Source organism: Myripristis murdjan, chromosome 14 (genome assembly GCF_902150065.1).
Source record: "Myripristis murdjan chromosome 14, fMyrMur1.1, whole genome shotgun sequence".
In the NCBI taxonomy this organism is placed as follows: Eukaryota; Metazoa; Chordata; class Actinopteri; order Holocentriformes; family Holocentridae; genus Myripristis; species Myripristis murdjan.
In genome coordinates this window covers 34,327,600-34,349,282 of record NC_043993.1, presented here as the reverse complement: position 1 = coordinate 34,349,282, position 21,683 = coordinate 34,327,600, and the positions used below count along the sequence as shown (strand labels likewise).

The window sequence follows — 21,683 nt, the reverse complement described above, 5'->3', positions numbered from 1 at the left end:
TCCTTAAAGCCACCGGCCGGTCCTTCAGCTCTGTTTGAAGAGCATTAAAGCCCTCAGTCTCACTTGCGCTGGCCTCCTCGGTAAATCTCCTCTTGACGCCTGGGCTTCATTGGCTCTACCACTCCCTTCTTCCTCCTTTCATAAACATCGAACCTTTACATTGCATAACTTTACATAATATCCTCCATCTTCTCAAGCTTCTTCTCTGCTGTTTTAACTTGTCATTCCCTGCATCCTGTAGCCCGAGGCCATCGAACTCGAGGTTTTCTGCCAGCGATCCCTCTCCCTCCTCGGACAGGTGACCTCGTCGCTCCTTTCCTTTTGGAGTTTGAGTGCCGTCATCCACCTCCTCCATGACAGGGACGCTGATCTCCTGCAAACACTGGCTTGGTTCCTGCCGCTGCACTTCATCCCACTGACTCGACTATTCTCCTGGGACAAGCTGCTCAGTGCAGGTGCCTCTTCCTCCCTCGGTGTAAATCCAAGCCCTTACATGTGGCCTTCTTTTCCCAGCCACAACCCCACATCTGAATCCTCCTTGTCTCTTGAATAAAATGGATCAGCTGAGTCAGTAAAACATGGATTAATTTTTGTTAAGTGATGAAAACAAACATTTCTTGGTGGTTAATGCAGGCAAAGCAACCGTACTGAGCCAGGCATGAGTCAAAGACCTTTTTAATTTCACAGCATATCCAGAAATATCTCTGTTAAAATATTTCAAGTCCATTGTATGTTTTTTGTTTTATTATTGCTGTTTATCTACAAAACATATGTCCCCAGTTTGGCTATAAACATCCTCTTGAAAGGGCCGACATCCAGTCAGTACCAAATCACCCGCTGGACAAAAAACACTCTGTATTTCTATATTTTCATGAAGTAATGAAGCCATGGCTAAGAACAAGGAAGAAGACATGATTTGTGCACTCTGGAGGCCTAAACCAGTTGAATCCAGTGGAATCCAGGGACCCCCGGAGGTCCTTGAGGGTCTACCAGGGGGGTCCTCAGCAAAATGAGGAATAGTTTAATTTCACTGTAATTTCATTCAACAGAAATAGTTACAGTGCAGAAAACTTCCCTCGATTTAACTCAAAAACACGGGAGAAAAGGTGATGAGAAAATTAGCATAAAATTACCAGCGCATTAGTTCAACATTAGATTACCACCGAATTAACACAAAAAAGTCTGAAAAACCCTGACACTCATAAAACCTCCACACAATAAACGCTTTCATCCATACCCGGCACATTCACTATAATTACCCTCTCAGCAGAAAAAGTGTTTAACTAGAGTGAAAAGTTAATGTAATGCAACTGAATAAGCCAAACCCCAGCTAGTACTGAAAATACCTGCTACTCCTGGCATCACGAGTTTATTCTAGCGATGTAGAAGATCTTTATCAAGATTTGCGAATATCAGCGACCCTCACAGAATTCAAAACCAAAGAATCAAACCACCTACATAACTTTCTCTTACAGCTGCTCCACTGACAACAAATAGGAAAACCAGAGTTTACTGTCAATGCAGCAGCTCTAGAGATTGCCTTGGTGCCATAAGTTTCTTGACTCCGGGTTTTCTTGTTTTGAGAGGGGATTTTACCTCTTTGTCTACTTCACTGCTCTGCCCTGTTTCATTTGGTTTGCTATCAGCAACACCAGCAGCAGGCAAATTCAGACCACAAGTGTCACAGATGTCGACGTTCCCTGTGACTATCGGCGCGATTTAAGTCTGAGAACGTACAGCAATCCCAAGTATTCTCTCCAACAATGCCAATCTTGGACTGCCATCTTGCACACACTTAATCCACTAGCAATCAAATCTCACAATGGTTAATGTTTGGCAAGTACAGGAAGATTGGCTTCCATTTTTTTTTTTTGCGAGGTGTGTATGGGTGCAGTGCATTGTCTTCGCTCACTTCCTGCTCAGTTCATTATGTATAAAAATCAGGTCTTGGCGTACAAAATAGTAATCAACCTGGCTCGCTCCCCTGTTGACAGCTACTCCGTTTTACTTGCGCTCACTCCATTAGCATGCCCGTTCGTTTGCCCTTTGGCCTTAACCCTGTCTTTGCTTAACTTCCCCTCGGCTGCAAGTTTCCGGATCACATCATGCGGGCCCTTCCCCATCAGTGCTGAGGGGTGCCTGTAGGAGCCTCCCAGGCGGTCCCACAGAGTAAAATACTGTCCATAGTTGTAGTCAAAGAAGAGGTGGTGGTCGGTGTGGTGTGCCGAGCCATTGATCATGTCCACCAGAGGGCCAGGGACCCGGTAGTCGCCGTCGTGGATGGAGATGGTCCAGATGTTGACAAAAACATACAGGACCAAGTAGAGCACCTTGTGGAGCGGGAAGAGGAACGGATAGATGTGGTATGGCAGCCCCTGCAGGAAACCGTCCACCGGGTGAAACGCGTGACTGGCGAAGGGGGTGGGGATCTTCCACACGTGGTGCGGTTTGTGAAACAGCTGTTGGGGACAAGACGGAGAGACATGGACGGAGTCAGCAAACATTTCGAAGCATGCCCTTCAAGGTTCTTGCAAAGTTCTGCACAGCATTTTTAAACAGCAATACATCAGTGTCTTTTAATTGTGATAGCTTGGTATAATTATTGTAAACAGATGGCTGCCGCTCCAGTGGTATTATCACGGCGAGTGGTTCTCAAAATTACGACCACGTTTCCAATAAACTCTGTCACTTCCTGACACAAAAAGACGTTACTGTTTGGGCCAAAGTTTTCGTTTAATTTTTCACTCCATCTACTAGATGCCACTGTCGACACTCCTGAAAACTTGAGCTCTGTTTGCACCTGGAGAACAGCGTCTTCTCGCTGTTTTGTGCCATAAAGTAATCCATCAGATTTCCTACCTAATCTGGTGGTTGATTGTGTAAAATACAAGGCCGAGGCTGCCAATTTTCTTGTTGATGGGCTTCTTTGTTTATAGACGTTATACAGCAATAATGTGCCAAAATTTTAATGTGGCACTGATTTATTATTGTTAAAATGCTTCAAGTATCTGAGTTCCTTTAAATCTATCAGAGCAGTTTCCCTGACAAGACTCGGCTTTAATCTGGAATAGCTAATCATGACCTAACTTTCCAAAACACATCATAACTTCAGATTTGTTACTTCGGGACTCTGGAGCCCTGGATTCAATTTAAAGCTGCAGTAACAATTTCTGTCCACTAGGGGGGTGTTGAGAGCAAAAACTCAATTTGTAAACACAAAGGGCCCTCTCTGATTTTTTACTTTTCTTTTCACAGGCAATCTGTGAATGAAAGTGTGTTGAGGGATACATTTCACTCTCACTAGAAATTTGTTGGTACTTTGATTATTTTGTCTCTGAGCTCCCATTTGAAAATGTGGTAAAACTGCAGACTTTCAGCAACAAGGTGGCGCTGCTTTGAATTAACTTTTTCTGTCACCACAGTGCTGACTGAAGGCTCTCAAGTGACTGATCTGAAATTTTTTTTATCTTGCAGAACATGATGTTTCAGAGACACTTTGAATGAAGCTGAAGCAGAGGACAGACAAGGGGCTGATGCATAAATTTAGAAAATTCAAACCAGGGAATGAAAACAGGCTGGCTTTAAACCCATAGTGACAACTCCTACATTGCCTGGGGTCATTTTACTGTAAAAAAAAAATGCATGTAATATTGCTTAATGTAGCTTTAAAGTGATAATGCACCATATCCGGTTTGGGTGCCTTAGGGGTATTCTGGGGGAAATTCTTACCATTTTGTCATTTTCTGGTCATTTTCCAGATATTCTCCTGCTAGTGTTCAGGTCATTTTTTGCTAATTTGCCCATTGCCTCTCCCGCCATGTTTTGGAGAGAAATCAAGTGAATTTGCTTAAATGGTTTATTTGAAACCCCAGTTATGCTCATAAAACCTGGCCTGGATCTAGAAAAGGCCAGAGTTGTGTGGAGCTGGAGGAGAGACAAGAGATGTACACTTTAAAATAATTCACCCTGTCTTTCCCTTCAGGACCAACTCTAATCTTTCACCTGGAAATCAGATCATTTAAAACTAGATCAAGACAAATCCAGGACTACACTGCAAAAAGTCAAAATCTTACCAAGAGTATTTGTCTTATTTCAAGTAAAAATGTCTTATTTCTAGTCAGAATATCTCATTACACTTAAAATAAGACATGATCAGCTAAGAAATAACTTGTCTTTAGACAATTTTCACTTGTTTCAAGTGAAAATTTACTTGAAACAAGTTAAAATTTGCTAGAAACAAGAAACATATTCTGCCAATGGAACAAGCAAATTTTTACTTGTGACACAAGTGAACAAGCAAATTTTTACTTGTGACACAAGCGAACTGTTTCACTTGAAACAGGTGAAAATTATCTAAAGACAAGTTATTTCTGAGGTGATCATGTCTTATTTTAAGTGTAATGAGATATTTTGACTAGAAATAAGACATTTTGACTTGAAATAAGACAAATAATCTGGGTAAGATTTGACTTTTTGCAGTGTATTTGATCTGGAAAGTGAATTAGACTTCTTCCAGTTGAAAAGGGCATTTTTATTTTAGTCTGCGACTAGGCTTGATCCCCATTTGAGAAACTCACCTTGTAAATAAGCTTGTGATGCAGGAACCGATGGATCCAATAGATACACATGTCGGTAAAAAGCAGGAAGGAAATCATACTGAGAAACACGCCAGGCCAACCTGCAAACACATAGGCCATGTTTGATATATCTTCAATCTACCTTGTGCTAAACATGTCACATACAATTAGGTCGAGACGTATTCAGGCAGTGACACAATATTCATAATTTTGCACTTGTGCACCACCACAGTGGATTTGAAATGGAGAAATCAAGACGTTATTGAAGGGCAGACTTTCAGCTTTAATTTAAGAGACTGAACAAAAATATGGCATTAATCTTTTAGGAATTTTAAACATTGTCACCCCATTTTCAGAGGCTCAGAAGTAACGGGACACTTGACTAAAAAGCAGTTTCATGTCCAGGTGTAGCCTTTTCCCTCCTTATTTGAAGACAAATTAAGAAAATAAAAGTCTGGAGTTCATTCCAAGTGTTTGAATGAAAGTCTATGACTATTGTGTGTCCAAATACTTATGGACCTAACTGTACATTCAGTTTACAACATTCAAAGCGCTCTCAACAGTTTCAGTTTCAACCGATTTAAATGGCAACACATCAACTCTGTCACACTGCTAACGGCTGTGATGAAACCCCCCACGACTTCTGGTGCATTGCGGATGTTTCTGTACCCTCGGACAGCCCGGGTAGTGTTTCCCCATCGCAAAGGAGAGGAATAAATTCATGATATTGAAAAACACACCAGTCAGTAGGTGCTGTCAAGGTTTCGGGCAGATTAATTGTGCCAGCCTTGTTTCCGCTGACAAATGTGTGTAATGATGAGCTCTCAGGATTACAGAAAAACTGTTTGTTAATGAAAATGCTCCCTTACCCATGGGAGATTCGTTGACATTGTCATACAGTTTGCTGTATCCTCTGACCTCAGCGAAAAACAAGGCCACCGTGGGAATGCTGATCCATGGCAGAGAGGTCATTGCGTATTTGATCTCCCTCCGTACCTGATTCTGCAAAATAAATACATAAGTCAGGAGGCAAGGCGCAGACATCACACAGAGTGGATTTAGGTGTTGTTTCGCACCATCTGGCAGCCATATTTGAGGTCCGCATCTCTTGGGTAACAAGAGCGGCGAACAGCTGACTAAGTGTGTGAACGAACAACTTCGGCTGCAGCTTCAACAGAAACGAACAGACGTGGCTGGAGGACCATACCAGTGACTTTAAATTTCTGGCCCATTTACATCAGTGCACCCACATTTCACATCGCAACAAGCCATTTTGTAAATAAAACTGAAGATTTTGCTACATATAATCAAATTCCCTCCATTTTCAAATATGAATTTTTGGTTGAAGCACATGAAGCATAATTTAGCGTATCATTTGCACGAAAAGGAAATGAAAAATTCGGTGGCCTCTCCGGGGCTCCACATAAATGAGTTGATTCTCCTCAAGCTACAAGTGGTGATTGAAGCTAAAGGCAATTATACAGAAGCTTCAGGCGGCATGTCGCGATGCCATGAGGATAGCACTTACAGCTGGTCTAGTGCCAGTGTCAGATTAGGTATTTAGAGTCCCCACTTTTCATGCAAATTCATGTACAACTTTATACCTCATCTAAATGCATCACAGAATCTAATCTTTAAAGGCTTTCACCAATCCAGTGTCAATGAGATGCCGGTCCATAATTGTGGAAGCCCTGTTGTAGATGCCTTTATGGGACTTAAACACCTTTAAAATATGGAGTTTATACAGGCTATTTTAATAATTAATTCATTTATGTATGTTTTCATGCATTTTATGTATCTGCATGTTTGTTTGTTTGTTTGTTTGTTTTTACTTCTATGAACTTTAAGTCTGAAATTAAAGCCTGAATTGAAGACAGAGAGCCATGCCATCATTTGAGCAATCTTTTTTCAATATCGCTCGCTTTAAAGCCTCTTTGTTGTATATTTGACTATTATTTGCATGCAGCCGGTTGTCCTCTGGACCTCAAACATGGTGGCTGACAGATTCGGGATGCAGCTGCACAAGTTTTTCCAGACAGGATGACATTTATTATGAGCACAAGGACCTGATTTAAATAATGTCAGATTTCTCAAATAATCCCCAATCCCTTCGCTCTGTTTATTTGTGCCATATAATGTGGGAGCCTGCATTTCACTGCCATATTATAAGAACAATGATTACCTCTAAGAAGTGTGGGTGTTTCATAAGATTGTGGTCGAATATGAAGTAGTAGCTGATCGCGCCCAGGCCCAGGTACAGGACCACGGCCCCCAGGTTTGTGACCAGCAGCAGGCTGATGATCTGGCGGAGCGCCCCGTCCTCAGGCCACGATGCAGGGTACACATACGGTGTGAACAGGTAATAGTCGGCAACCTTCAGCACAAGATCCATGGTTGAATCTGTAAACATAAATATAAATAAAACACTTTTTAATATGTTAACATTATGCAGGGAGAGACAGCAGAGTAGATAGGCAACGAAAACATCACTGTAACATTAACAAAGTGTTTTTCAAAGTTAAATGCACAATATAACAGCACATAATACAATGCTACAAAGTGATAAGGAACCATTACACCTATTAATAAGAGGCTGATCGGTGATTAGTGTGTGTTCCCTGTTCTAAAGGGGAAAATGCAACAGGTAAGAATGAAAAAGGGCATTGAAAAAAATCAATGCAAACAGTAAAATGTCATTTTCACTTTTATGTTTTCAAACTTTCCCTCTCTCTTTCGCTGGCCTCTGTTATTGCAGTGCCACAAAGATGACGTCGTTGAGTTTAAGCTGAATTTAATCAATTATTCTGCAATAACGAACCAAAAACCATAATTATACTGCAATTATAAAGTCATATCTGTGCCATGTATCGTTGTATGTAATATTTAATGTCACTCTACCTGTGCAGATGTTTGTATTGCGGAGCGGCCGAGGCAGACTGTGACCCACACTAAAGGCGACCGAGCAGCCAATCAGCGACGCCCCTCTCCGTGGAGCCAATCACGTCACACGGAGGCTGTCCAATGAGCGGCCACTTCCTCATCACGAAAGGTTTGTTATGATTTCCGATTGGCCAATGGGAAGATCTGGTCATGGTGCTATGCAGACGGTGCTGCCTTGTATTTTTTTTTTTTTTTTTTTTTTTTTCAATCACAGTTATGACATGCGTTATCTAAGTTAGGCTATATGTTTTTAATGGATTTTTTTTTACGTAATGTGGAAAGGACTGTTGCGGAAGTGTATTTATTTATCATTATTTTTGTTGAGGCAAAGTTGTTGTTTAGCAGCCTCGTTTTCACATAAAGGCTACACTTAATGTAAATACGCTGCATGTGTATTATGTTTTCTTGAGATACCGTCTCGCCACATTCCATTCAAAAATGTGACAGTTTATTGTGTTGTCGTCAATTCTGAAATATACACACGTCGCTGAGCATGACTTTAAATATTTTATATAGTAACAGGAGTCGCTTTAAAATTCGGCATCCATCTAATACACCAAGCAGCACTTATTTCAGCAAAAAAAAGGCAATTTGTGCAATTTCATTGTCTGCCACTCTCATGAGCTTCCTCCTTCAAAATACACCGCAGATAGTGGCGGCGCGCCGGGTGAATCTGTTAAAATTAGTTCGGATTTAATGAAAATTAAGAGCTGCTTGGCGGATTTTTTCTATGCCGAATAAAACAGAAGACACTACTGATCCGTGAAAATACTTTAGTTGTATTCTGTTAAGTGGGGAACCACGCTGCTCAGCAAATAAACCTAAAAAAGAATGATTTTTGAATGAAGTTTGGCATACTCGAGACCAACGCTCCATCAAATACACACAGCAGGGATTTGTATGAAGCTAAGAGAAAGGACAATAAGCTGACATTTGAGGCCTCATTACCTTAGAGCCACTAATTTAATTTAATTTAATTTAGTTTAATTGATAACTTTGAGAAATCAAAACCTCCTCTGTTGTTCTACCTCTGCGTCCTTTCACTGTCCCTGTCCATGATCTCAGATTATTTTTGGGGGTTTTATAAATGGCTGTAATGTATTTTCCAGCAGACTACAAAAACACTTTTTTGGTGACAGCAGCGCTGCTCTGACAATCCCTGATCTGCCACAAGAGGTCACCGATACTCCTCAGTGGAAACAACACAAAGAACTGCAGGAATGCTATGGGATTTTTTTTTTTTTTTTTTCATAGGTCCTCCAAGAATATCATACAGCAGTGAAAGCATTAGAAACACACACACACACACACACACACACACACACACACACACACACACACACACACACACATACACAAACGCACACGCACCCTTCTAGAAATATTACATGCAAATTATAGGAATATTATGGAGGCAAGAAATACATGAATAAAAACAAATATGTAAATAATAATAATAATAATAATAAAAAACCAACAACATGAAAACGCCACTCTGATTATTAGTCCCTTGTTCAGTTTCATAAGCACGGATGTCCCTCTTTTCAGTGTCACGTGCTCCATGCTGCTCTCTGTGTTATTACTGAATGTATCTGAATGAAAGCATGTAGGACACAACATTAATCCATAGATAAATCGAGGCTTTTAAATCTTTTGCTGCTTTTAATAATTTATCCTTTTGTTGTTGTTTTTTTGGAGCATGGTGGCTGTTTTGTGGCCGTTTTTTTTATTGTTATTATTATTATTATTATTATTATTATTGTACCTATTGCTCTTTCTTTTCTTTCTTTTCTTTTCTTTCTTTCGTTTTCTCCCTTGTTTGCTTTCTTTCTAGCCAATTTTCTCTCTGATCAATTTTCATTATGATGGTTATTTTACCACTGGGGCCTGCCGAGGATTTTGAATGAATCTTCTCGCTGCACGGCCCTCAACTCGCCACCAGGGGTCGCCAAAGCTCTGCAAGCCATGCACACACACACACACACACACACACACACACACACACACACACACACACACACACACAAATGGGCTTGGACGTTTTTGCACTGACAGTATATTCACAGCTGCTGTTTTAATTTCCCCCTGTATTCTAGAAACCTCCTTCAAGTGTTTTTAAACACTGCGCTCCAACTCATCTTCTCTTTTCTGCTCTTTTTTTTTTTTTTTTTTTGCCTCTCAGTTCAAACTCCCTGATCGATAACATAGTATTTTTAATAGATTTTATTGAGGCAATCAGGCCAACTATCTCTCAAGGCTCTACTTTTCAATTGCATTTTCTTTTTTTCTATATTTGCTAAAGGAAAAATTTGGCATATTACTGATTATATTTCTTCATTTTCCATTCGGTAAATCCTCTGCACACCATTTTGCATTCTGTCCAATTCCCAAGTGACTTATAGTTTAACAAAAATTTACTGAATATCTAAAAATTCCAATCACAATTTAAGAGTTGAGAAACAAAAATACTATTCCATCGTGCCTATTGGGATTTTAGTTCTGGAGAGTTTTTATGGTTAAGCCTCAGTGGGTGGAGCCAAAGGGAAAAAAACAAAATTGAATCAGAAATGAGGTCAAAACAGCAACAAACAGCATATTAAAAAATTATAAATAGCAACGGCTTGCGTGTGTGAATTCCTCCCTGACCGATGCTTTCGGGGAAGTTCAGCAGGTTAGCTAATTACCTGGATTGCTATAGGCTAGAGGAGCTATTTTGAATTTGGAGGGTCAGCTAGGCTAATTAGCTAACCTAGATAGCACGAATAGATTAAAAAAAAAATTCTCCTAATTTGTAACAAACGTGCCGTGTTATTAGCAATCTCCTCTGGTAAACCTGTTTTTTTTTTTTTTTTTTTTTTCACATTTTATCACCTTTTCAACTTTTGGACCCCCAAGTTGATTCTCAGCAAGCTTTGAACCCATTTTGTCCTTACAGGCACCCGTAGGTCAACAGACAGTTTGGTTTGTGTTAAAAAATGTTTGTGAAAAACATCTGAAGGCTATCTATCTATCTATCTATCTATCTATCTATCTATCTATCTATTTGTATGTATAACCACTCCACGCTGGCACAGCAGAAACCAACACCGATGCTCAAATTTCACTGGAATAAATAAATAAATAAATAATAATAGTAATAATAATAATAATAATAATAATAATCACACCAGGGAACAGGAACTCTTAATTTGACCATTTTACAGTTTTCCTAATTGGATCCTGAGAAAAAAGGAAAGCGGTTTTGTGGTTTAAGAACTTTGGAACTCCAGGATGCTATAAAATGCACCTAAAAATTAATCCATTAAATTTAATTGGTTCCTGACACATTAAATCATTCATTGATCTATAAGTTTTGTCATTCCTGAGTTATGCCACTTAAAACATGACAGCTTGAATTTACGCCTTAAAAGGAAGATGAACCGTTTCAGGATATTATCAATCTTTTTCACAGCAGCCATTCTGACCTGAGAACGAACCAAGATTTCAGTCCATCTGAGTTTGTCAGAGCCCGACCGCTGAGCCGGACTGAACCACAGCACCTGAGACCACCTGAGTCCACGTGAGATCACCTGAGACCACCTGAGACCGCCTGAGTCCACCTGCCATCTCATGTCAGAAACATGGCTGCTGTGACAAAGGTCTGTGAGTTAAGGTCTTTTAAATATATTTCAACTGTCCCTTAAATACTGAAATAAGAAAAAAATACAAAAAGTGTATGTATAGTTATTATACTTATACATTTAAAATTAAATTGCCACAAAAATACCAGAAAATTACCCTGAAAAATACAAAAGGTATATGTGTAATAATTAGAATTATAAATTTAAAATTAAATGACCATAAAAATACCACAAAATTACCCTGAAAAATGTGCTTTTAAAAGTACAAGAAAAATATTTTACAAAAATCCAAAAAGTAAAACCTAAAAAATTAAACAAAAATAAAATAGAATAGCTAAAAATCAAATTAAATTAAATTAAATTTAAATTAATTAAATTAAATTAAATTAAATTAAATTAAATTAAATTAAATTAAATTAAATTAAATTAAAAAAGAAATAAAATTAATTGTTTGGAGGGTTTACTAAAATGAGAAAATTAATCATGTGATATTAACAGTTTTGCACTCGCCTTTTATTGCCAAAATGATTCTGTACCCAGCTGAAGTTGGTACCCTACCTCTCATAGTATCTGGACTTCAGCAAACACCAGCAGCTCACATTAAAGGGCCAGCATTCATGAAACTGCACATTTTTCTTTTCTTTTCCCTCTCTCCAGGAAAGGTTGGCAGAGCGCGTCTCTTTCAGTCGCTCCCAGCTTCACACTAATAGTGTCACCCATCCCCAACTGGGAGCGGCCTAATACAAACAAAATGAGGGCGACATATTTCTCAGAGAGAGGGACTTCACTCTCTAGCTGCTGGTTTCCAGGTGAAACGAGATCAGCGTGCTGCACGGCGGACCGGCGCTTCACCATTAACCGTGAGATCAGACCAAGACACAAAACACAAATCACACTGTTCACACTTCATTGACAAAGAATGAAAACGGAGCACTCTGCCACCCAACACTTGAAAACAAGTTAATACATAATCTTGAGAAAAAGGCAAGCTGACAGTAGCAATTTTAGAAGGCACAGTGACACACACACACACACACACACATACATGAGTGCCGTCCACAAGAAATCCTTTATTTCTCGGCGTGCTGATGCCAAAGTGCACAGGATCGGAGGTGTCCATTCAGGTGAAGGCAGTCAAAGGGCCGGTCAGATAACAATTTCCTGCGACGGACCTGCAGCGGCGCCCAGCCAGCACCTGAGAGCCACTTCGCCCCCCTCTTTGGATTTGCATGGCACAGCGGGCCGCAATTGCTGCTGTTTTGCCAGTCTGGGGCTGCACCTGCTCATAAGCAACCCGCTCTCATAGAATTTCATGAAATGAACACAAACTCGGGAACACAGATTAGATGTTGTGGGCGCAAACTCTCTGAACAGTGCATTCCTCCGCCGCAAATTGGATTGTGTTACAATAGCAGGAATTGGACACCCCATTTTCTCCTGTTGCACAGCTAACGATTAAGTCTAGGCAAATGGAAAAACTTTGATTCGAGGGATCGGAACCACTAAGGGCTCAATTTTCATGGCGATTGTGACAGCGGTAACGAAGGCATTAAAACCAGGTCGTATCGTGTCTGGGGTGTGGACAATTTATTTTTGCAATTTTTGTTACGGGCATTATCTTGGCGATAAGTGCTACCCCGATGTTATCTGGGAAAAGGGACTGGAGGAGGAGGAGAACACCATTATGAGGAGGAATACATAAACTATATGGACAAAAGTATTGAGTCACCTCCATACTCTACCTGCAGGAGCTTCTCTGACCTCCCATTCTAAATCCAGGGGCGTTAACATGGAGTTGGTCCCTTTGCAGCAGAACAGCTTCCACTCTTCTGGGAGGCTTTCTACCAGATGTTGGAGTGTCTGTCGGAGTTTCTGCAGTTGATCCCAAAGGTGTTGGATGGGGTTGAGGTCGGGGCTCTGTGCGGGCCGCTCAAGTTCTTCCACACCAAACTCAGGCGGCCACGCCTTTATGGAGCTGCTCTGTGCACTGGGGCTCAGTCATGCTGGGACAGGAAAGGGCCTTCCTTCCCCAAACTGGTCCCACAAAGCTGGAAGCAGAGAATTGTCCAAAATGTGTCGGTGAGCTGAAGCGTTCAGATTTCCCTTCAGTGGAGCTGAGGGGCCGAGGCCGAGCCCAGAAACACCAGCCCACAGCGTGACTCCTCCTCCAGCAAACTGCACAGTCGGCACACGTTCCCTGCGCTCAGGCAGGGAACGTTCTCCTGGCGTTCCCCAAACCCAGACTCGTCCATCAGACCGCCACATAGAGAAGCCTGATTGGTCGCTCCACGTTTCCACTGCTCCAGAGTCTGGTGGCGGCGTGCTTTACGCCGCTCCGTCCGCTGCTTGCCGTCGTGCTCGGTGATGTGAAGCTCGTGTGCGGCCGCTCGGCCATGAAGCTCCTGGCGCTCAGTTTCTGTGCTGATGTTGATGCCAGAGGAGGTCTGGAGCTCTGCAGGTACTGAGGCGGCAGAGCATCGGACACTTTTACGCACTATGAGCCTCGGCACTCGGCGACCCCACTCTGTAACTTTACGTGGTGCTGCCCCCTGGTGGCCGAGTTGCTGTGGTTCCTAAACGCTTCCACTTTGCAATAATCCCACTTCCAGCTGATGGTGGAATATCTAGGAGGAAAGAAAGTTGAGCAGCTGACTTGGTGCAGCGGTGGCTTCCTGTTCCATCACTATTCCAGCAGCACGCTGGAACTCAGTGAGCTCTTTAGAACCAGACGTTCTTTCACTGATGTTGGTAAAGGCAGACGGCATGGCTGCTGCTGGAGGTTATACACCTGTGGCATCGGGACTGAAGGGAACACCTAAATTCAATGATTAAGAGGTGTGGCCCAATACTTTTGTCCATATAGTGTATTAAGTTTGGGTGAACTTCAACAAAAGCTAATCAAATTGGCATCTCTCATCAACCTTTAAAAGCAAGGTGGCACATTTTCATCATGGCTGAAGACAATCAACAGCTGCTGAGAGTTTCATCAGAAGAAAGTGATGTACCTGTCAGGGAGGTGCAGATTTGCCGTGGCCACATTTATGACGTGGCAAACACCTGGACCAAAAAACCACAGGACCACACCAGTGATTTTGTATGTTTGTTATTGCTTCAATTAATACATGTTTTACATTGCAGCAAACCATTTAGCAAATCGCAAGGTATGTACTGTGTTGGTCACCGGGCCAACGCAATCTTCTAAAAATTACATTCCCATTCAACTAAACTGCATTCAAAGGTTAGGTTTAGGTATAAAAAGAAAAACACGTGGTTATGGTAACATAACATATGCAATGTTTGCAAAAAATGAACACCACTGTCGCTTTTTGTTGTTGTTGTTGTTGTTGTTGTTTTATACCCAGTCGCCAGATTAAATGACCCCAAATGTTCTTGTGATACACTGCAAACAAATGTATCTATGAAAATTACGGAATTGAGAATGCAGATTAGTTGTATGGGAATGTAATTTTTAGGATACAGGGCTGCACCAGGCAGTTAGCATCACATGGAATATTAAAGGGGCAGTCCACCCATTTTGAAAATTGTATATTATTTCTCTTCCTTCTTACCGGTTCTGTAGGACAGTAGTGGTGCTGTCTTCCTCTCATTGTTACTGAGTGCTGGATACTGGCTGGATGCTCCAAATGCTAACTGTTAGCCTCCTGCCACTGAGATCGCCTTCCCCCCGGCTAACACAAGAGAACCACCTCTCCTCACTTAACCCTCTGAAACCCACAAGAGACTGACACCAAAATTTACTTTATTTTTTTCATATCATTATTATTATTAATACTTTGGCCCATGAGGAGCCTTGTCTAAAAAAAAAAAAAAATGAAAGAAAACAATTTTTTCAAATATCCTAACATTAGTCCTAAAATAAAAATTGGAAAAAAAAAAAAGTTATTTTTTTTACAAGAATAAGAAAGAGAAAAGTGACAGTGGACATTTATAAAGGTGTGTTATTGTTTGTTTAATTTGCAAAAATTGCACATCTTAGGCCAAAGTATTTTCCATTTATTTTATTTATTTATTTTTTGGTGATAGAGTCATTTATGGAGTTATTATCCATGGACACTTTCGGCAGACATTTTTTTAGGCAAGTAGGATTTTTTAAATTTTAGTTAACTCACTATATAAGGAAATGTAACAGAGATAACATAACATAATAACATAACATTAATTTTTCATATTTTTGAAAGAAATAACAGGAATTTTGTTCAGAGGGTTAAATAAAATATTTGAAACTTGAAGCCCACTCAGGGGTCCAGGGTTTCAGGGGGTTAAAACAAACCTCAGCTTTAGGAATTGTGTTCCAGTCGAGTTTGGAAAATCATTTTCACCGAGGGCCACATGAAAAATTTAACATTGTACTGGGGGCTAGAAAACACTTTTCCAATATCTCTGATGAGACTGAAAATTCATGGCTTTTTCTGTGGCGTTCTCCATGCGCGATCCAGGTGGAATTGCTTGAAAACACTGTATTTCACGTCGATGTGTTATCTTTTCACAAAGAGCAGGGCCGCGCCGTTTGAGTTATCATGAGGAATTAAGTCAGTTCTCCGGTGGACCGACAAGAACGTCTTGACCAGACTCTGTGTGCGCTTCCATCTTGCAAATCCATTAGTGTCGCTGAGTATTTTGTACATAACTGCCAATTAAGTAAATTGTTCGGTAAGTGAGTCGCTGCGGTGATACACCAGTGAAATGACACCCGGACAGCCGCACTGGACGTGATTCATGCTCCACATGGATAAAGTTCACTCATTAGCTAGTAAGCAAGCAGAGCCATAACCTACATTTTTTTTTCTTTGAACCTTTCCATTGGTACACGCCGCTAAATAACATCTACGCTTCAGTGAAATTAAAGTCCTCATAAATAATTTCATCGGCGCTTGTTTACAATGCATTAACTGCTGTTGTTTTAAAAAAGAGAGCTGTGTATGTGTGTGTGTGTGTGTGTGTGTGTGTGTATGTATGCGCCACATTTCACCTTTTCACCTTTGCATCTCTTTATAAGTACGAATCCATTACCTGCATCCAGGTTTCATCTGCTGCTTTTGTTTCCTCAGAGTAAACACAGGCTCGTATTTTGTGTGTCTCCCTCATTTTGACAAAGAAAGCTGCAAGGTAAAAAGAGCAAGAGACTCTCTCTCTCTCAACACACACACACACACACACACACACACACACATAAAAAAGAAACCAAACAAACCAAGAGCTACTACATTAACTGCCTGCTCTTTTCTTGCGAAGTGAATTAGTAATCTTGCAACAAAGGCCTTAAGATGAAATAGACTAATTTTTCTGTCATTATGGTCCTTTCTCGGTTTGGGGGGAGTGAAAGTTTGAGCCTTCTTTTGGTTAAATCTGTAATCACTACCCAATCTGCCTTGAGGAGAAAAAGAAATTTAATTTGACAAGGAGGTAATGAACCCTTGCAGCCATTATCTTAGATAACCCATTTGAGAGACTGGTTGAGCACTGATGAAAATTCTATTAAACATAGCTGGCTGATTTCTCTATTTTGTTCAGTGGCAGAAAAGCCTTTTTTACCCTTGCCAATTTACTTTGAACTCGCAGAGTTGCCAAGGATCATTATATCAAGGAGCTTCAAACACTCACCCTTTACTTAATGATTCAGAGGCAACAACCCTAGACTGTGGGCTAATAACCTCTGCAATGCATACACAAGGCACCTACACATGTGCAGGAAACACTGCAACTTTTACTTTACTGCTCAGTCGGAGCCACGCTGCAGTCCTGCTTAGTTTAAACAAATCTCTGCCTCTTTTAAGAAACTCATCCAAAATTATTTTCACATCGATAAATACGTGTATATTGTTGATTTCCTGTGTTCACCATTGCTTGAATAGGATTCTTTTCGCTGTGGTTGCAGTCCTGACTTGACCTGGACCTCCTTTGTCTTATGATAATATTAATCTTTATTGATATAGCACTCTAAAGGTTACACCCTTCACATTTTACAAAGGATAAAACCATAAAATGGACAGCAAAAGCAATAAAAAGTAGAAATGTAATAGCAAGGCAGTGAATTGACTTGGACATGACTGAGCCGGTCTTGGATGTGGCCCGGCTGTAAGTCTTCTGCAGTGAAAGTTCACAGACTTTAACCCTTTGAATGCTGAGCAAATTCACCCAATTGCCATTTTGATCTAACTTGTTTCTGCTCGCCTGATTTGATTATTTAAAATAGACCTGAGGAGAGGGATTGGTGTGTGTAAGGTTATCCTGTGATTCCAACTAAAAACAATTAAAGATATATTTAAGATATATATATTAAATATATTACATTTGATGTAATTTATTATTAAATAAATTACATCAAAATGTCAGTAAAACTACCCAAAAAAATTTGTTAAATAAAGTCTAAAATTGAAAAAATTAAAAATAAATAAATAAATAAATAAATCCCCAAAAAATTTTAATAAAAAGAAATAAAATTAATTTTGTTAAGTTGGGGAAATTAAAAAAACTAAAAAAAAAAAAAAAAGCAAAAACAAAAACATAATAATAATAATAATAATAATAATAATAATAATAACAATAACAAACTTTGGTTTCAGGTAATTTCAAAATATTTGTTCTGAAATAAATCCGAACAATAAGCAAAAAAACTTTGCAAAATTGCATCTATGAAACGTGGATGACATTTTTATGCAAATTCCTGTGCAGCACAAGAGAACGGAGAGTAAAGGTACTTCAGCACGAACGTCCTGACAGAAGATGTTTCTCCTCCGTCACACGGCTCGGCAGAAACCATGGCTTCCTCTCCTGACAGTCAGAAGACGGGTTCAGTTTGCGCCTCGCCTCGGGCCTGGCCAGGGGGAACAGGAACGGGGTCACGACCTCAGTAAATATTGAATATTGACGTCACCGGAGTTACGACCGTCATCAATCAGGGACCCATTTACCCTTCTATATATGTCCTTAACTTCCTTTGATTGATGCATATATTTCCATTCCCCATTTTATGATACAGGCTAAAGTATAATTCAACAACACAGCTGATAAAACCACACTCCAATAAGAGCTGAGGGGTTATTGAAAGACACACCTGGCAGTGAAATAATATGGCTTTCTTATTGTTGTTGCTGCTAGAAGATACTGCACAATGTTCCCTCACTGGTCATTAAAGGAAATTTTAAATGTCTTATCATTTATTTATTTATTATATAAAAAAAAAGAAAAGAAAAAGCTGCAGAAGTGTGTAGTAATGATGTGACTCTGCCAGAAGTCGGACACTGGTTTTACTTTAAGAGGTCAGCGTGCCCAAAGCAGGTTTTCTATTAGTTGACTCTTCAAATTGTAAAATTTAAAAACATATTTGAACTCTGTAAAGCAGTGCGGCAGAATCCATGTGATGTTTTCAGAAAAGCAGGATGAAGAATCGGTGAATGAAGGCGAAGAGAAAGAGGCTCTCTGAACGCAGGGAGTGCTCCTTATTTTCTGTTATTATTTTGTTTTGTGTAAATCGATTTTTTTGAGATCTGTCCCCGTTTATTCCACCTAAACCACCAGAGTTTGTCCAGTTATTAGTTCCCACACGGACCCACGTCGGCGTCCTGTTTTTTCTCTATTGCATGTGTTTTTTTTCCTCTTGAAAAACAAAATAAACAAGAAGTTAATCAGCTCTTTTTGCCCCCGACCAAACTTTCCCGGCAATCGGCGACGCCCACCGCCACGCCCAAAAAAGTTTATCAGCTCTTCCTTGACCCGTGACTGACCTTTCCACAAAGTTTGTGTGTGTAAATCCATTCCTAACTTATAGACCTATCCTGCAAACAAACAAACAAACAAACAGACAAACAAACAGATGGAATGAGGTGGAAACATAACCCCTGTCCAACTCCTCTGCCGGAGCTAGAAATCTGCGATAATGGCAAGAGGAATGTAAAACAGGTGCATAGCTAAGTATTTTTCATGGTAAAAGCGCGTGTATCATTAGATCAAAATTAAACAAAACTCCATGCTCTGTCAGGCCAAACGTAAGCGTAACCATTAAATATGTCAGGGGGCGTTCGCCTCACAACCGGCTACTCAGCCTGTTGAAACCCAGGATTAGGCCTTGGCCCGGGGCGTCCGTGCATGAATGCTCAAATTATGAAATGATAAAATCTGAAGCCGTGTGTGTACCATTTAATATTTATCAGCTCCTGGATGCTTGTCAATATGTATTAGTCCCGTGCATCCTTGTATATTCATGACATGAATAATGCGGCGCATGTTATTCAGATGTCTGCGGGCCGAGAGCGCACCCTCAAAGCATCCTTCAGGAGGACCAGTCGTGTGCCGCGGCCTCCTCAACGCCAGCTGACACCGCCGGTCCCCGCACAGCTGATCATCACAGCTGAAGAACGTGCCGTCTCCGTCTATACGAGGAACCGCGGGCGCTTGATTAGCGGCATCCCTCCCCTTCCACAGACTCTTAGTGCCTGATTTTAATGAACTGCTTTGCATTAGTGAGCCCCTCTCTCTTCCTCATTCACTTGCCTCTATTTGCTCCCTCGCCGTCCACCGGACCGGAGCAGAGCCCCCCGCTGAAAAAACATATTCAGTCAACACATCTATCAGTAAGCAGCCAGCCAGGCGCACTCTGAGCCAAGACAGAAATATTGACAAAATGTCTGCTGGCCATCTTATTATCTTGCCCAGGGTTGCAGTTGGCAAAATAGCGGAGACTGGAGGCTGGAGGCGGCGGCGGCGGGAGGTGGAGGGGGTGGAGGGGCATTGCTGCGGGTAGAAAGAAGCCCATGTTTGTGGAGCTCACAAACCTGACACCCTGTTGTTGCACCGCTGAGCTCTGAGTGCTGATCCATCGGCTGCATTAGTGTCTCTGGCTGTGATGGTAAGCCGGAGCAGAGGGCAGAACAGAAAATGAGAGCAGATCTTGATAATGAGTGAGTTTGCTCGCTGCATTTTTTTTTTTTTTTTTTTGTTAGGGATCTGTGGTTTTGGTGGGTAAGGCCGCAGCCATGTCGGTCAGACGGTCCCATCAGCTGAGCAGGGAAGTGACCAGGACTTAGGACAAGTCAGAGAAGCAGCTGGATGTCTTGAAATGCAGATCACATCACTGCAGATGTAAGAGAACGTGCATCATCTCACAAGGGTTTGGTGGAAGAGACACCATCACACGCAAGAACTTTGAAACTGTGAAGTAAAAAAATGAAAGTGTGTAGCTCGGTGGGTTGTTTACATTTACCAACAACTCCGATGATTTTTCCTTTACTTTAATAGTCCAGTCATTTTATGAAAAAAAAACCTAGGACAAATTGCAAGAGAAGCAAACTCAACTGATTTTGTATCCTCAGTTTGTCCTGAGTGAGGGGAAAAAAGTCCCAAGAAATCCTATTGGTGGAAAGTTTTGAAAATCACCTATATATGACCATATAATACCAAAAAACACCATTTTTAACACACAGGTGAATTTCAGATATCACTATAACAATTCACAAGTTGATTGCACACACAAAGACAAGAAAAAAGCCAGTTACAAGTTCTTTGAATTATTCTGTTTACACATGCATATCACACATTATCTGATTTGATATGCGCTAATTGGAATAAATGCCAGATATTTAAACAGTGAATTAAAAGGTTACTATATAACAGTGAATTAAAAGGTTACAAAATCAGGTGAGTTTGCTTCTCTTGCAATTTGTCCTAGGTTGACCCCAGTTTTGGCCTAAAATTACTGGACTATAACTTCAGTTTCTTATTTCACCCTTTAGTTATTTAACACGGGCCTATATCAAAGCTATAATGAGAAGTCATGGGAAACTGTTGCATAATTGACTTACTAAGTCATAATTATTTTGAGTAACTCATAATAATACGATACCATGTCATTTTAGGATAGTAGGTTATGACTGTCCTCAATGAAATCAGAAGGTAGGGGGGCATTTCAATGCAGAATGAGTGGGATTTACCTGAAAAACAATGTATAGACTCATACAAAAATAATCCCCTCCATCATGACTGGTGAGCCACTAGCAGAGTGTGTTGGTGGCTGTGTGTGTGTGTGTGTGTGTGTGTGTGTGTGTGTGTGTGTGTGTGTGTGTTGGTGTGTTTGTTGGTGTGTGAGTCCCTGCCCTGTCCCTGTCCCTGAAGTTTCTTGTTTTGCTGAGCTCGGGACTCTTGTGGCCGTCGGTCTTTGGGCAGCAGGTGTGGAGCTCCCAGCCAATCACAGCGCAGCACGGTGCCACTTCGACAGCACCACGTCCAATAGGAAGCTAGGAAAATAGCGGGTTGTGGAAAGAAGGAAATGTAGCGAGGAGACAAAACTTGTTCCACAACGACAGTGAATCTGGGCTTGGCTTTACTTGTTTGTCTGTTTGTTTGTTTGTTTGTTTTGGTTTATTGGTGGAGGACAGTCCTTCCAATCACATGGTTGGATTTCCACCAACATGGGGGGACAACATATTTACTTTTTTTAGTCACAATTTAGTCATAATTATTAAATGCTGTCATAATTATGAGATATTAAGTCATAATTTGGATTTTCTATATTGTAGTGACTCACCAGTTT

General features: G+C 40.7%; 1 protein-coding gene across 1 annotated transcript; it reads right to left on the bottom strand.

The window, feature by feature from the left end:
* Window positions 1-658: 658 nt before the first annotated feature.
* Window positions 659-7,520, bottom strand: LOC115371952 (lathosterol oxidase-like). The gene is made up of 5 exons (XM_030069602.1): window positions 7,476-7,520; window positions 6,760-6,977; window positions 5,447-5,579; window positions 4,578-4,678; window positions 659-2,459 (listed from the first exon to the last, which is right to left on the bottom strand). Exons 2-5 carry the CDS (start codon window positions 6,967-6,969, stop codon window positions 1,995-1,997), a joined length of 909 nt encoding a protein of 302 aa, XP_029925462.1. The 5' UTR covers window positions 6,970-6,977; window positions 7,476-7,520; the 3' UTR covers window positions 659-1,994.
* Window positions 7,521-21,683: the final 14,163 nt, after the last annotated feature.

What these genes read in the sequence shown, in the direction of transcription:
- LOC115371952 (XM_030069602.1), bottom strand. Translation starts at nt 6,969, where the DNA reads ATGGATCTTGTGCTGAAGGTTGCCGACTATTACCTGTTCACACCGTAT. An exon ending in AACACCCACACTTCTTAGAG is followed by an intron (nt 5,580 to 6,759) that starts GTAATCATTGTT and finishes TTTATTTTGCAG; the next exon opens with AATCAGGTACGGAGGGAGAT. An exon ending in TGTCAACGAATCTCCCATGG is followed by an intron (nt 4,679 to 5,446) that starts GTAAGGGAGCAT and finishes ATGTGTTTGCAG; the next exon opens with GTTGGCCTGGCGTGTTTCTC.